At 36.2% G+C, this 15,400-nt stretch overlaps 1 protein-coding gene across 3 annotated transcripts in view; it reads right to left on the bottom strand.

Annotated features, from left to right (window-relative positions):
* LOC112773152 (uncharacterized) overlaps nt 1–15,400 on the bottom strand; it is a 54,817-nt gene that overhangs the window by 37,550 nt on the left and 1,867 nt on the right. For all 3 annotated transcript variants that reach the window (XM_072225181.1, XM_072225182.1, XM_025818213.3), the window contains exons 4-12: nt 15,298–15,369; nt 15,041–15,112; nt 14,745–14,816; nt 14,560–14,631; nt 14,381–14,452; nt 14,211–14,282; nt 14,034–14,105; nt 13,365–13,436; nt 13,203–13,280 (exon numbers count right to left, since the gene is read on the bottom strand). In XM_072225181.1, coding sequence (XP_072081282.1) covers nt 13,203–13,280; nt 13,365–13,436; nt 14,034–14,105; nt 14,211–14,282; nt 14,381–14,452; nt 14,560–14,631; nt 14,745–14,816; nt 15,041–15,112; nt 15,298–15,369 — 654 coding nt within the window. The remainder of the gene's footprint in view (nt 1–13,202; nt 13,281–13,364; nt 13,437–14,033; nt 14,106–14,210; nt 14,283–14,380; nt 14,453–14,559; nt 14,632–14,744; nt 14,817–15,040; nt 15,113–15,297; nt 15,370–15,400) is intronic.

The raw sequence follows: 15,400 nt of genomic DNA, 5'->3' as shown, positions 1-15,400 counted from the left end.
CTTGGAAAAGGTTTCTGGGCCAAAAATATTGTGATTTAAGTTAGTCTTTGAGCACAAATATTAACTTAAACTTACTTTGGTATGAAACCCAATTGAATATCACGGTTTATGGGATTGGGCCTGAAGGATTGATGAGTTTGAAATCTCAATTTATTGAGTCATGTGTCATTATTTGATTATCACTAAGTTGGCTCAATAAATGTTACAGGATTTGGATCAACAACCTCATCAAGATTATGGATCATAAACCCAAGGCAAAAGGAAAGCAAGGAGAGGCCTCAAAGCCCAAGAAGCACAACTGAAGCTCAATATAGAAAGTGTATAAATAGGATAGAAGTTAAGTTAGAGGGGACCTTTCACTTTCACTTTTAGCTAGTTTTCCTTTTCTTTGTAATTGAATTCAGAGCTATGATTCACTAAACCCCCTTTCATTGGGTTAGGGAGCTCTATTGTAATTCAATGAATCAATAATAGTTTATCTTCTTCTTCAATCTTTTCTCTTGAATTTTGTTAGAAAGCTTCTCGATCTAATTCCATTGAGTAGTTGTCTTGGGAAAGAAACTACTCATACTTGGAATCCTTCGGAGCCTTGGGAAAGGAATGGAGGATTCATGCTAGAGAAGCTTTCTCACAGTGGATTGGATTGGGGTTTGGATGGATATTGTGACATGTAATCCTACCAAATTGTGGTTCATGAAATTGTGTGGTATAATCAGTGATCAAGCATCATCTCTTCTGATGAACATTTAAACCAAGGGATTGGGAATTTGTTTGTTTTTAGAGAGCATTGGTGAGCCAAGGAATTGGGATCCAATCATATAAGATTGCCAAGCAAAATTCAATGAACGCATTGGTTGAGGAAGAGATAAACATGTTTTGATTCGGAGATCTCAATATCTCCTATAACCCAATGAATTCCCCATTTCTGATTTCCACTTTCTCTTTACATTCTGCAACTCAATTCTTGCAATCACCCCCATTCCCTTTTAATTTCAGCAATTTACATTCTGCTCTTTAATTCATGCAATTTAAGATTCAGCCATTTAATTTTCTTGTCATTTACTTTTCCCGCCAATTTTACATTCCGCAATTCTCATCTCAAATCTTGATTCCGCTCAACTAGAACACACTTCTAATCCGAATTGCTCACTCAACCAATCCTTGTGGGATTCGACCTCACTCTATTGTGAGTTTTTACTTGACGACGATAACCGGTGCACTTTCCGGAAGGAATTTTGCCGATCGTGCAATTTCCTAAATCGTAGCATAACAAGTTTATGTGTATCAAAGAGTTGAGCCCCTATTATTCTCCTCCTTAAAGGAGCTGATCGTCAAGCTAGTAACGATAAAGAAGCGCTTGTCGGAAAGCAATCCGATGTTTTCGTATCCTTAAGTTTGAATTTTATCTTGATATTTTTATTTTTATTTCATTATTTTTGTTTGAGTTTCTATTGTTTTTCCTTTGTTTTATATGTATTTTGATCATGCAGAGTGATTAGAATAGAAACATGTGCATGAAGACAGAGTTTCAGACACCCTAAAAAAACTGGTTTCGGACTGGCTGGCGCCTAACTTCACTTTCTGAAGTTAGGTGCCACATATAAGCTGATTTTGGAAGAATGTTTCGGGAGGGGTGACGCCTAACTTCACATAATTAGGCGCGAGAGAAAGCATAACATACGGGAGGCTTAGGGCCTAACTTCGCCATTTTCAAGTTTGGCGCCAGGTGAGAAACATGCTTCAAGTTAAGCGCCATGGGGGAGAGAAGCATATGAAGTTAGGCGCTGAGTTATTAAAGTTAGGCGCCAGCTACACTTCCCTCCACTAATTCCAAACCAAATCCCACTTATCATGAAGCATATCTCAAAACTTATCCCCACACACCCTTCCAACCCGTCACCCCAACCATTCATATATATATATATATATATATATCCCTTCCATACACACTCACACTACAAGAAAAAGCGTGTTTTTCGACGCCAAAAATCGACGGCTATCTCTGCCGTCGATAATTTTCGACGGCCTACTATCGATATTACTAAAAAAATAATTAAAAATAAAAAATATTAAAATCGACAGCTTAGTCGTCGATATTTTTATAATGCATTAATTTATTTCCCTATTATCGTCATATTGTAGGCGAACCAGAAGTCGAAAATAAAATCGACGAATATGGCGTCTATTTTATTATTTTAAATATCGACAACTTTGCCGTCGATAAATTTGAACGGTCTAGATTACTTTCTAAAATGGGATGAACGGTCTAAATTTAATCTATATAATAGACGCTACATTTTTTTTTTATATTAAAATCGACGAATATGGCGTCTATTTTATTATTTTAAATATCGACAACTTTGCCGTCGATAAATTTGAACGGTCTAGATTACTTTCTAAAATGGAATGAATGGTCTAAAATTAATCTATATAATAGACGCTATATGTGTTGTTTATTTTATATTAAAATCGACGAATATGTTGTCTATTTTATTATTTAAAATATCGACACCTTTGCCGTCGATAAATTTGAACGGTCTTGATTGCTTTCTAAAGTGGAATGAACGATGTAAATTTAATCTATAAAATAGACGCTATATATGTTGTTTTTTTAATTAAAATCGACAAATAGGCCGTTGATAAGCCACTATTTCATGGTTTATCTTGTGCTCAATTGAGTGGTTTTTATCAACTCTTTACCCACTTATTCATACTATTTGCAAGGTTACGTTCTACATTTGCCTTCCTAATTATGTGCTTTGATTGAAAACATGCTTCTTTGGCCTTTAAATTACTAATTATTAATCCTCTCTTATTACCATTAGATGCCTTGATATGTGTGTTAAGTGATTTTAGAGATTACAGGGCAGGAATGGCTCAGAGGATGGAAAAGAAGCATGCAAAAGTGGAAGGAATACAAGAAGTTGGAGAAATTGCTAAGCTGTCCAGCCTGACCTCTCTGCACTCAAACGGCTATAACTTTAGCTATAGAGGTCCAAACGACGCGGTTCTAGTTGCGTTGGAAAGCTAACATCTGGGGCTTCGATTTGATATATAATATACCATAGTTGCCCTTACTCTAGGTGACGCAACCGCGTGCTCCATGCGGCCGCATCGCAGTGACGGAAATCAGCGTGTTTGAATTCTTCTCCAGCGATTTCCGGGCTGTTTTCGACCCAGTTTGCGGCCCAGAAAACACAGATTAGAGGCTATAAAATGGGGGAATGCATCCATTCATAAACAGGCTTTCAAATTCACTTTTCATATTTTAGATGTAGTTTTTAGAGAGAGAGGTTCTCTCCTCTCTCTTAGGATTAGGATTTAAGACTTCTCGTAGTTTTAGGAGTGACTCTCAATCCCAGGTTTAATGTTCTTTTTATTTCTTTCCTCACTTTTGTTTATGACTCTTTATAATTGATTTTCTATTTTAAAATATTTTGAGGTATTTCAGACTTATGATTGCTCTCTTTAATTTATGTTACTGTTGCTTCCCATCTGAAGGCAGTTTTATTCTGGTAAATTTACTTTTTTCCTTTTGGTCTTGGTTAAGAAAGCAGTAACTCAGGAGTTACCTTATCTCAACATAATTGATAACTGTTATCTTTGCTAATTGAACTGAACTTCAAATAATGCCAACCTTTTCTTAGGAAATAAATAGGATTCGAAGATCAAACTAATTAGTCCCTTGACTTTCCTTTGCTTTAGTAAAGGTCAACTAAGTGGAATTAAGATTTAACTTTCATTATTATTGATAAGGATAACTAAGTATGGACTTCTAATTTCTTATACCTTGCCAAGAGATTTTTTTATTATTACTTTATTTTACTTGTCATTTAAATATACCTGTGCCCATTGCCCAAACTCAACATTCCCCAGAAAACTCATAACCAATAATAAATACACCTCCCTGCAATTCCTTGAGAAGACGACTCGAGGTTTAAATACTCGGTTATCAATTTTAAAGGGGTTTGTTACTCGTGACAACCAAAACGTTTGTACGAAGGGATTTCTGTTGGTTTAGAGACTATATCTATAACGCGAATGTTTTTATGAAATTCTTTACTGGCAAAAATCCTAACGTCAAAATGGCGCCATTGCCGGGGAGTTGCAAACGTGTGCCTTATTATTGGTTATTGTAAATATTTTATTTTTGCTTGTTTATTTGTTTTATTTTTGTTTTTATTTTTGCTTTTTCTTAAGTTAAAAGGTTATTGGTTTTTATTTTAAAATTTTTATTTTATCTTATCTTATTTCAAAAATCAATTTTCAAAATTCAAATTTAAAAATTTTCAAGTTTCAAATTTTAAAAATTCAAAATTCAAAAATTTAAAATTCAAAATTTCAAAATTTAATTTTCAAAATTTAAATAACCTTTTAATTTAAATTTGTTTTTATTTTTATTTGCTACTATAAACTCTCACCCCTTTGGCTATGAGTCTGATTACAATTATGTTGCAGGAAGAAGAAATTACAATGAGAACAGGCATCAAGGTTGGAACAATCAAAGATGGGAGGAGCCACAAGGATTTGATCAACCCTCATGGCAACAACCACCTCCAATGGACTATCAACAACTACCACCATATTTCTATAAACCCTCTCCTCAACATGACTTTGGACCACCATACTCACAAGCCCCTTTTCACCATTCACCTCCATATGACCCTAACCCATATCCACCATACCAACCACCTTATGAGCCATATGAACCATATATAGAACCACCCCAATTCCAACCCAATTACTCACAAGAACCACCACTTCAATATTCACCATCTCCATATCCATCAATCCAAGAGCACTATGATCCTATTTATGAAAGCCAAGCATCAAGAGATAAAGGATCGTTTCAAAGAAACAGTGGATCGATTTCAGGCAACCATTCATCAATTGGGGCAAGCAATAATGAGTCAATTAGCTTCCCGACGTTCGGACACTCAAGGAACCCCCATGGCTTCATGTGGACAATCTAATGAAGAACGTAGTATGAAGGAGATACTAGAAACTCCAGTGAACAGTACGGAGCATGACTTTGTACTGGAACAAGTAGAGGAAGCCGGAGTTATTGAAGAAGAAGAATTGGTTGAAGACTTAGGAGATGCTGAACCTCCTTGGGAAAGTCAAAACATAGAGCCTCCTTCCAAGACGGTTGCAATTGATGTTGAGGAGGGTGTACAACTTCCAAGGCATATCACAGTTGAAGACTTGGAAGAGGTTGATCAAGTGTTAGAGATTCAAGAAGAAGAAGCACAACCTCCCATGCCCTTGGAAAGCAATGAAGAGGAGATTGAATTGGAAGAGAGCTACCAAGAGGAAGAGGTTGAAATTAAAGAAGCTTGCAAAGAGGTGGTAGTTATCAGAAAAGAGCACAAGGGAGTGGAGCTTGCAATTCCATTAAAGATGCCTCCCCCTAAGTTACCATCATCCTTCACATCATTCAAGTGGGTAAAATTCATATCCCTTTGCTTTCTAATCCCACTTGAATATGGGCTACTGGAGACGGATGGTCAACTTAGAGCTCTTTGTGGCATTAAGAGTAAGAGGAAGATGGCCAGTGGTAAGAATTGTCAAGCAAGGTTCAACATGGTTGTGTGCTCAAAGTTTAAATGCAAAGGTTGGTGTAAAGCTCAACTGAATGGGTCTAGGAAGTTGTTTGGCCGCTTACGTGAGAATTCAGACTGCTTGCCACCCGGATGGAACAATATTGCTCAACCAAAAGACAGGTGCAAAGGCAAGGTCTGGGACCCCGGAATTCAATCTAGAAATCAGCACTCTTGGGGCCTTGTCACTTGCTTTAACTTACTTGAAGGCTTTCTGCGCCTAGTTTGGGACCCCGGAGGCCATTAGAATCACAAACATTGGTGGAGATTCCTAGATGAGTTCAAGCATAAGCCGCCATGACAAGGAGCTCGCCAAATGTCCAACTTAAGGACTTTAACTAAAAGTGCTAGGTGGGAGACAATCCACCATGGTATGATTGTTCCTTTTTCATTTTTATTTAGTTTTATTTGTTTTTGAGTTTCATTTTATTTTATTATATTGAACCTGGAGTTTTGCATCACATTCATATTAACACTGCATTCTGCATTTTTTTAGATTATCAAAAAAAAAAAATACGCACGCGACGCGGCAGCGTCGCTGACGCGTCCGCGTCACCAGTGCATTAAGAGGAAAAGAAATTGAACAGAGAGTTACGCAGGAATAAGGCTGGAGGCGTGCCAATGGCACAAATCGTCCCACGCGACCGCGTCACTGATGCTGCCGCGTCATTTGCAAAATAGCTTCCCCACGCATCCGCGTCACCCACGCGACCGCGTGGCCCTGTAAATCGACGTAACAAGGGTGTATGGCCAAAAGTTGAGCTGGAATTGGGCTGGATCCGTGCTAGCAGCACAAGCCCTGCCACGCAAATACGTCACCCACGCGTCCACATCATATTGGAAATAAGGCCACCCGCGCGATCGCGTCGACCACGCGACCGCGTCACCCTGGGTTTTGACAATACCAAGTTTCGAACAGAGAGTTGTGCGACCGCGAGGCTGCACTCGCGCCACTAGCATAAATCAAGTCACGCGATCGCGTGCCCCACGCGTCCGCGTCGCCTGACCTTATTGCGCACCACGCGACCGCGTCACCCACGCGACCGCGTCGCCAGCGTCACACAACCTATCCAGATTAGTGCCAATTTTCTTCTCTTTTCTTCTCTAATCCTAATTTCTATCGGAAAGAGCTCACCAAAAAACCTTAGGGATGGTCCACTTGGCAGCCACGTCAGCGATGCGTCAGCGCCACGTCAGCAATGTGTCAGCGCCACGTCAGCGGGTGATGACACGTGTCAGCACGGGAGAGGCGGAAGGAGACACGCTGGCGCACAGGTGGCACGCGGGTCTCGGGTCGGGTCGGGTCGGGTCGTCACGGGTCGGGTTGCCCAACCAGCTTACCTTGTGACACGTGGACGCTCCAGGGACGTCCGATCTGCACGAAGATCCAACGGCTGCTGAAGCCTCCGGATGAGAAAGAATGGTGGTCGGCAGCAATGTTCTGACGGCGCGTGTGGTGGTCGTTGGCGGCGATCTTGGTGGCGTTGGAAAGCTGACGGAGAGAAGAACACGATGATACCGGAGGTGACGAACCAAAGCGTCGGAAACAGCTCGAAAATCGCGAGCAAAGAGGCACGGGTGAAAGATCAACCTGGTCGTGACGACGTCTTTAGGCGGCGCGTGGAGGCGCGTCCGGCGGCGGATGGCGACGGTTCTGGTTGCGTTGGAATCACGGCGAGGAGACGAACAAGAAGGTTATGGGGGTGACGAACCAAAGCGTCAAGAAAAGTACGAAAAAGGAGGCCAAAGAACACTGCCGACAAGAAAAAAAACAAAGGGGCTATGAACTAATATTCATTGAAAAAAAAAAGGACCTAAGCTCTTGATACCATGTTAGAAACAAGAGACTGAGAGAATGATGTGAAAAGTGTATTATTGAGTTGTGTGTCAGGTACAATATACAAGGGGTATTTATAGGTGCTAAATAAATCAAAGTAATAAAGACATAGAATCCTACAATTAATGTACAGATATGCTATATAAATATAGACGATGCTAATTGATCTAAATTGATTCTAATGATTCTAATTGATTCTCTAACACAATATACTAATGCTCTTTCTATGTATAGAAGGCTAAACATAATTCAATTAATTCTATTAACTATATAACTAACTTATTTCTTATACTCTCCCCCAAATTTATGGTATTTTTAGAGGAGATTCTGAATTGGTTTCTAAAACGATCAATAGTGGCAGCTGATAGTGGTTTTGTTAAAACATCAGCAAATTGATCAAAAGCAAAGATGTGAACAACAACATATAGTTTCTTCTGCTGTACACATTATCTTACTACATGAAGATCTAACTCAAAATGTTTAGTTTTGTTGTAAAGGATATGATTTGCTGTGAGGAGAACAACATTAATGTTGTCACAATAGAAAAGTTCACGCCGGCCCTCTTTAATAAGTCTCTAATATATTTAGATTGAGTGAGAATGTATGACTCAGAATATGATTTGGTGAAAACCTTTTGCAATAAGCCTGACTTTGTATTTTAAAATTGAACCATCAAGAATGTTTCTTAATAGCAAACACCTATCTACATCTAATAACATTGCTATTAGAGGAGTAGTTCGCAAAATCTAAGTATTTGTTCTGTTTAAAGCTACCATTTCTTATTTCATAGCCTGAAACCAATAAGGTTCAAAATTTGAGAAACATGTGAAGTGATAACTTTGGTCATTGAGTGATCAGAGTTTAATCTTGTCATCATAGGGTGAATATTAGTGGCATATGAGGATGGTGGTGAGATAGGCAAATCAATGAAAATGCCTAAAATAGGGATAGTGGGTGTAGTAGGATTATTTGTAGTAGTAACTTGGGTAGGGGATTGTTGAGTTTGAAAACTCCAAATTAAGAAAATGATCAAATATTATTAAAATAGTAATTAGAAATTATTAAATTGATTTATGCTTTAAATATGTTTAATTAATAATTTCTATGTTACATGCAGATTTTGGTGATTGGGTTTAATGCAACTTAAAGCCCAACAATGTTGGCAAAAATAATCAGCATTGTGCAAAAATGTTCTTATAATATGTGGCTGAATTATTAGGCAACATAAATTGGGCCAAGAAATTTTGGTGCAGCCCAAAATCATAGTGATTGCAAGACCAACAAAGGCTTGGTCCAAAAATTGAAAAGGAAAGAAAACAAATGCTGCATGCTTCCCACGGATACCAAATCACTCCATGGTTGGAATTTAAATTTGATTAAATGGAGTTAATGCCTTGGTAACATGAGAGAGAAAATGCAAATATGATTTGATGCAATTAAATGTGAGCTACACGTTACAAGGTAGAAAAGAAAGAAAAGTGGATTTTTAATTGAATATAATTGATTTTAATTCCTTTCTTTATTTCATTTGGAAGCCTTTTTCTTTCTTCTTTCTCATCTCTCTTCTTGCCTTCGGTCACTTCACAGAGAAGAAGATGGAAGTTAAGGCAAGTTATCACAAGTTATCAGAAACAAAAAGAAGAAGCTAGAAGCAAGCTTGAAGTCATAGTGATGATGGCATCAAGAAAAAGTAAATCAAAGGCATGGTGTGGCTGAGATCTTTGCCACTTATGGTAAGAAGTGGCGAGGAAGTCTCAAGCTCTCCATGACCAAAAATGGTGGAGATCCACTTCGGTCAGAGGAAGAAGATCCTTGGAGGGATGGCTTGTCTCTGATTTTGCTCAACCACTACAGGAGGTAGCCACTGTAGCTACGTGGTGGATGAGGCAGAAGTTGGAGCAGATGAAGCTGTCATCATCAAGAACTCATCAAGGGCCAGGAATCCTTCTTGGAGTGCAAATCAAGATGGAAGGCCCAGATTGATGAAGCTTGGTGTAAAGGGAAGACACAGAGGTAATTGCATGTTGGGTTTTACATTTGGTTTCCTCTCCTTTCTCTCTCTGGCCGAACCGGTTTTGCTTGAAGAAGAAGAAGTTTAACTTGGTTCAACAGTTTTCAACCGTGGAGGCTTCCCCTTCTATAAATAAGGATGAACAGCCATGGCTTGAAGCAAGGAGTGAGAATGCAAGGCACAGAGTTCTCATAGCTACCTAAGCTAACAGAAGTTCTTCTCCTTCAATGTTCTGTTTTGTAATTTTCTGTTTAATTTTGTCTGTCTTGAGTCTCATGGAAAAAGGCAAACAGTGAGGTTTGTAAGAAAAAGTCATAGAGCGGAAAAAGGCAGAGAGTGCAAAATTAAAAGAAAAGTCATAGATGTCCTTAGAGGTCCTTTGTACATCTGTGTTGTATTTCATGATTATGTGGGAATCCCCTTGCAAGTTGGGTTAGCACTTAGCAGTTGAAAGCTTGGCAGTAACCAAGTCAAGTTCAGAATTGGGGTTTAGATTCTGGACTTGTCCCGGATAGGAAGGGTAGTTCCTAGGGAGAATTGGTGTATGTAATCATGATGATTATAGTGAAATTCCATCATTGTGGTGATGGAGACTGGATGTAGGCTGCATTGCACTTGGCAGCTGAACCAGGATACTTCGTGGTGTGATTTTCTATTTCTCTTCTACTCTATTTCTGTTTCTGCTGTATAGGAGATAAAACCGAAAAATATCTCGTGACGGGTTACGAGATAAAAAGAAAAAGTCTCGTGGTTGGGTACGAGACAAAAATCAAAAAGTCTCCAAAAATTATTTTAAAGACCAGCAAGTGTTACTAAGTAAAAAAGGGGTTAAGATTCAACTCCCTCCCCTTTTTCTTAGCCACTAAAAAATCATCAGGAGTAAACCAGAATTAAGTGATGGCAAAGAATTTTGATCAGGTGTGGGATAGGTTATGTGAGAAGAGGTGGAAGATGCTTAGAATTAATGATGTCATAGTTATTTAGAGTGGTAGAGGAAATGGTGAGTGGTGATGGTGAAGGTGTAATGAGAGGATGAAAATTTAAAGATGTTTGGGGTGAGGTTGCAGTTTTAGATGAGGCTTTAGGTTCAGAAGAAAAAAGAGATTAATAGAAAAATATAATCTCATCAAAGAGAATATACCTTGAAATAATGATTTTGCCTTCTGGTGTAAGGTACTTGTACCCTTTATAATTGGGGCATAGTCTAAAAATATACAAAGCTAAGATTTGTAGTCAAATTTGTGTGTGTTATATGATTTTAAATATGAATAATAGCCTAAAATACACAAAATTTATTTTATGCTGAAAAATTTTTTTTAGCCATCAATGATCGAATTTTAGATTTTTAAGTCATACAAACTTTGATATTATGTCGTTAAAGAAGATACTTGAATAATTATATTTTAATAATTTTGATGAAAAATATTTGTATTCTTAGAACATATTTAACATATTATAAATATAGAAACGTTATAATATTTGTCTTGATTGTCCTTATTTTTTAAGGAACACACAATTAAATAATTTTAATTTTAAAAATCAAATATTTTTTTATTTATTTCATTACCCAAATACATTTTTTTCTATTCCAACTTTTAAGAAATACTTTTATAAAATTAATAGATAGACTACATTTAGAAAAGAGACAGAAACTGACAGATAAAGACTAAATCAAATTATTATATTGTATTTGGTGTAAAGTGTATAAAACTAAATTATACATAAGATTAAGTTATGTCTCAATATCTATTAGATTTAATATAAATACAAAAATTGAAACAAACAAAATTATTTAAATATCTTTTTTTCTTTTTTTTTCCTCAAATTTTTTCTTCATGTCACCTCAGTCATCAAATTTCAAAATCAGATTCCAATTATCTAAAATAACAAAAATTCATTGCCAAATTGGGTCAAGGGATCTTAAATTGTTGAAACTTGATTCTAACTTGTTTATTAATAAGATGTCTCTGTTTTCCTCAAGTGCTTTTTGTAGAGGAAACAAGAATGGAGGAAGTGAGGTTGAGGGTCTTCAAATCTTGCATTGTAGAAACAAGAGTGTGTTGGTATTGGAAGTAGTTGTGACCTGAATGGCTAGGCTCCTTATCAACCACACCATAGTTTTTGTTGGAGAGGAGAAATCGCAGGGGTAGGGATGGCAAAACTCTTTGAGATGTAGAGATCCCTGCGAAAACTGTCTCGAATGAAGATATGACTGTGAAAAAAAAATTTTGTGGAGATGGAAACGAGGGGCAAAATTTTTTTGAGGCAGGCGCAGGAACCCGAGCAGGGATCCCCGTGGCGTTCTCGCTAATCCCCAAAATTTATAAATTTTTACTTAATTGTCCTTAATAATTTGTTTCTCATATATGTTTTTTAGTCATTTCACATGCCATATATATATATATATATATATATATATATATATATATATATAGAGAGAGAGAGAGAGAGAGAGAGAGAGAGAGAGAGAGAGAGAGAGAGAGAGAGAGAGAGAGAGAGAGAGAGAGAGAGAGAGAGAGAGAGAGAGAGAGAGAGAGAGAGAGAGAGAGAGAGAGAGACCCAAAATTCCTAATCCTTATTCGCATAACCCTTTTTCAATTCATAGATCCCTAGCGTCGCCCATACTCCATCCAACTTTTCTGTAGTGACCCTCTCGCCACTCTCCAGTCTCACCGCATTGTCATCCCTCATTGTTCCATTACCCTCACCGCGTCGTTCTTTATATTCGTGGCTTTCCTTTCTACAATTCTGTCGTCATGTCCATTCTCCTCTCTGATGCTGCGTCCCCCACCTTGTCCACTGCTCTATGCTCTGGCTCGCCGTGGCATCCCCACTACGTCATTTTGAAAGAAGTCACCATCTTGTTGTTTAGGCTTTTTGTATAAAATCTTGCTGTTTTTGTATAGGATGGATACTTTCAGCTTTATTTCTATGGAAATTAATAATTAGTTAGAACTATTAGAGAGATGGGGAATAGAATCCCAACGGAGAATGAAAATGGGGAGCAATATTTTTCTACGACAAAAAACGAAGATGGGGATAGAGAGCAAATGAGGGGACAGGAATGGAAAGCAGGGAGGCATCTCCCCGCCCCCGTTGATATCCCTAGCAGGAGGCGGGGGGAAGGGGAGAACCAGAGAACAATCGGAGAAAAAGAAGGGAGAACGACAACAACAAACTGACATTGCCGATGAAGAACGAAGGAGAAGCGGTCGAGATAGAAAGGTGCAACGCCGGAGAAAGTCACCGTTGCCACCACTGGATTTAAAGATACGGGAAAAAGAGAGAGAGAGAGGATGAGGAGGTTGCGAGGCAAGCTTCTTTGTTGCTGTTACCGTCGTTGCTACGACCTTTACTCTTATCGAGTTGCTCTGCTGATGTGTTCATGCCGGAGAAGGAGAGCCCATCAAAAAATTGTTACTATCCTATTTAACTTTGTTTTGTCTTCTGTTTTGGTGGAAGGGATAGACTTGGAATTCAAAAGATTAGATAAGAGTATTTTTAAAAATAAATATTATTAAAATTTTAGTTTATATTTCTAAAAATTTTAATTTCATATATTTTTATTTTTTAAAAGTATTGAAGAGATTAAAATTTTATTTTTCAAGACTAAAATTTTAATTTTAATTTTTATCTATTAAATATAATACTCGTAGTACTTTAAAACAAACAGTACTAAAGTCTCATAATGTGGTGAAATTAATTCAGTTATAAGCACCAAAAGACTACTGGAAAAGTATGATAAATAAGTTACATGTATGCCACTAATCGGGTGATAAGGCTCTCATATTGAGGTGGAATTGGTCCAGTTAATTTGTTGAAGCTGAGGTCTCTGAAAAAAAGTTAGAAAATCAGGAAAAAAAATTACATTAGCTAAATATATTATAAGAAAAATATGTTAAAAGTATGCAATTACAAGGTTTGTAAACTTGTCATGCTCCCAAGATATGTAGGCAGTGTTCCATTAATATTGCAACTCTTCAAAATCCTGCGAAAACAAAAGAGACAACACCAATCAATAGATAACATTTCCTCCATGTTGCACTCTACCTTTCTTTTTCTCTCAAATTTTAACTAGTATTTTAAACTGGCGCAATGCACGGAATAAATCTTTTTTACCAAAGAAAATTACTTATCAAATTAAAATTTACTCAACAATGAAGAAAGATTTCATTTAATATTTTTCCTTTTTTATTTTTTCATTATTTTATAAAAAAAATATGTATATTCATCAATTTTATTTCAAATTGAAAATAATGTTATTGGAAAAAAATTTGAATATTAGTTAAATTATAATTTATATTTGAATATTGTTAGAATACAATTTACATTTGAATTTAATTTAGACAATTATTTTTGTATTTTGCTTTTTATTTCTTTGACACCTATAAATAGTAATACTTTTATCATAGGATACATAATAGATTCACATACTAATATAAATATCCTTTTTTCCTAATGGCTTCTTTTAGTTTCCAACAAATGTATTTTGTTTTCTGTTTTCTCTGTTATCTTGGAAACTAATTTTGTTTACTTTCAACTTCAAATTATTTATAAGGGAATAAAATTAAAACAATAAACTCACAGATTTTTCATTGACATATTTTTAAGTTGAGGAAAAGATGAATTTTCATCTCCATTCAGATCACTTATTCTCCTGCATAAAATAATCAGAATCATAGCTAAATTAATAAACAGAACCATACTATATAAACAACTTTTGAAAACAATTCAACAATATAAAATTAAATATGATACTTACAAGTCATTTAAGTGTTCCAAAACTGAAATCCCGGAAGGAATTGGCCCACTAAGCCCACTCCCTTGAATTACTCTAACAAAATAAATAACAAGTAGAGCCGACTTCAGATAAGAAAAGTTTTAATTAATTAACAGAAAAATAAAAAATAAAGTAAAATATAGAGTTCACACAGTTGCTGAAGATTTGTCCAACTTTGAATAAAATCAGGTATCTTCCCCGAAAATTGATTGTCGGCAAGTTGACTGCATGCATATAGGATAAGGACACATGAAACAAAGAAAAACATAAAATTAAATTTTCTTTAGTTACATTTTTTTTTCCATGGTTTTGATAAAACTATGAAGCTTACACAATCTGCAATGAAGTGAGCTTGGCAAGTGTTGCAGGAAGCTCTCCGGTAAAATTGTTTGAGTTAATTTGCCTGTATATTTAGTGATTATAAAATCCAAGAAATGTTTGCTAAGATTATGCATGTGAAATATAATATAATATAAGATAAGATAAAGGTAAGTAATTAATAATTAAAGGTCTTACAGTCTTTGAAGTTGTGAGAGATTCCCAAGCTCAGGAGGAAGCTTTCCAGACATTTGATTGAACTCAACAACACTATATCCATTTCAAGTTATTGATAGTTAAGTTCAACAAATAATTAAAACTCTTTGAATGCAACTATGTTGTTGTATTGTTTAATTTTTAAATAACTATTTATTTGATCAAAGTAACACACAAAAATTATTTTATCCACATACATTTAATTTTAAACTAAATTTAAAAAAATAGTAAAAAATAATATTTTTTGGTAACTAAGGTGTGAAAGAGGAGCAACTCACAAAACTTGGAGTGTGGAAATGTTTGCTATCTCTTTTGGAATTGAACCCGTTATTCGATTTCCCCCTAAGGATCTGTAATAACAAAGATTATTAATGTTGACATTATTAGTTTCTTGTTGCTTAAACCTGTGATTTTGATGTTTTACAGAGATAATTCAATCATTGCTCTAAAGTTTCTCTTCGTATATTATACAGAATAATGATTCAAAATATATAGCTAATAAAAGAGAAATAATTAATAAAATAAAATAATATACATGAAGGTAAGATTCGTCATTCGGCCCCATTCTTTTGGAATAGTTCCATTCAGGAGGTTGTATGTAAGATCGCTGTAATAAAAACAGAGGAAGAGTCTTTGTC

Source organism: Arachis hypogaea, chromosome 18 (assembly GCF_003086295.3).
Source record: "Arachis hypogaea cultivar Tifrunner chromosome 18, arahy.Tifrunner.gnm2.J5K5, whole genome shotgun sequence".
Classification (NCBI taxonomy): Eukaryota; Viridiplantae; Streptophyta; class Magnoliopsida; order Fabales; family Fabaceae; genus Arachis; species Arachis hypogaea.
Note: the sequence above shows the minus strand (reverse complement) of the source record. Positions and strands in the feature narration are given on the sequence as shown.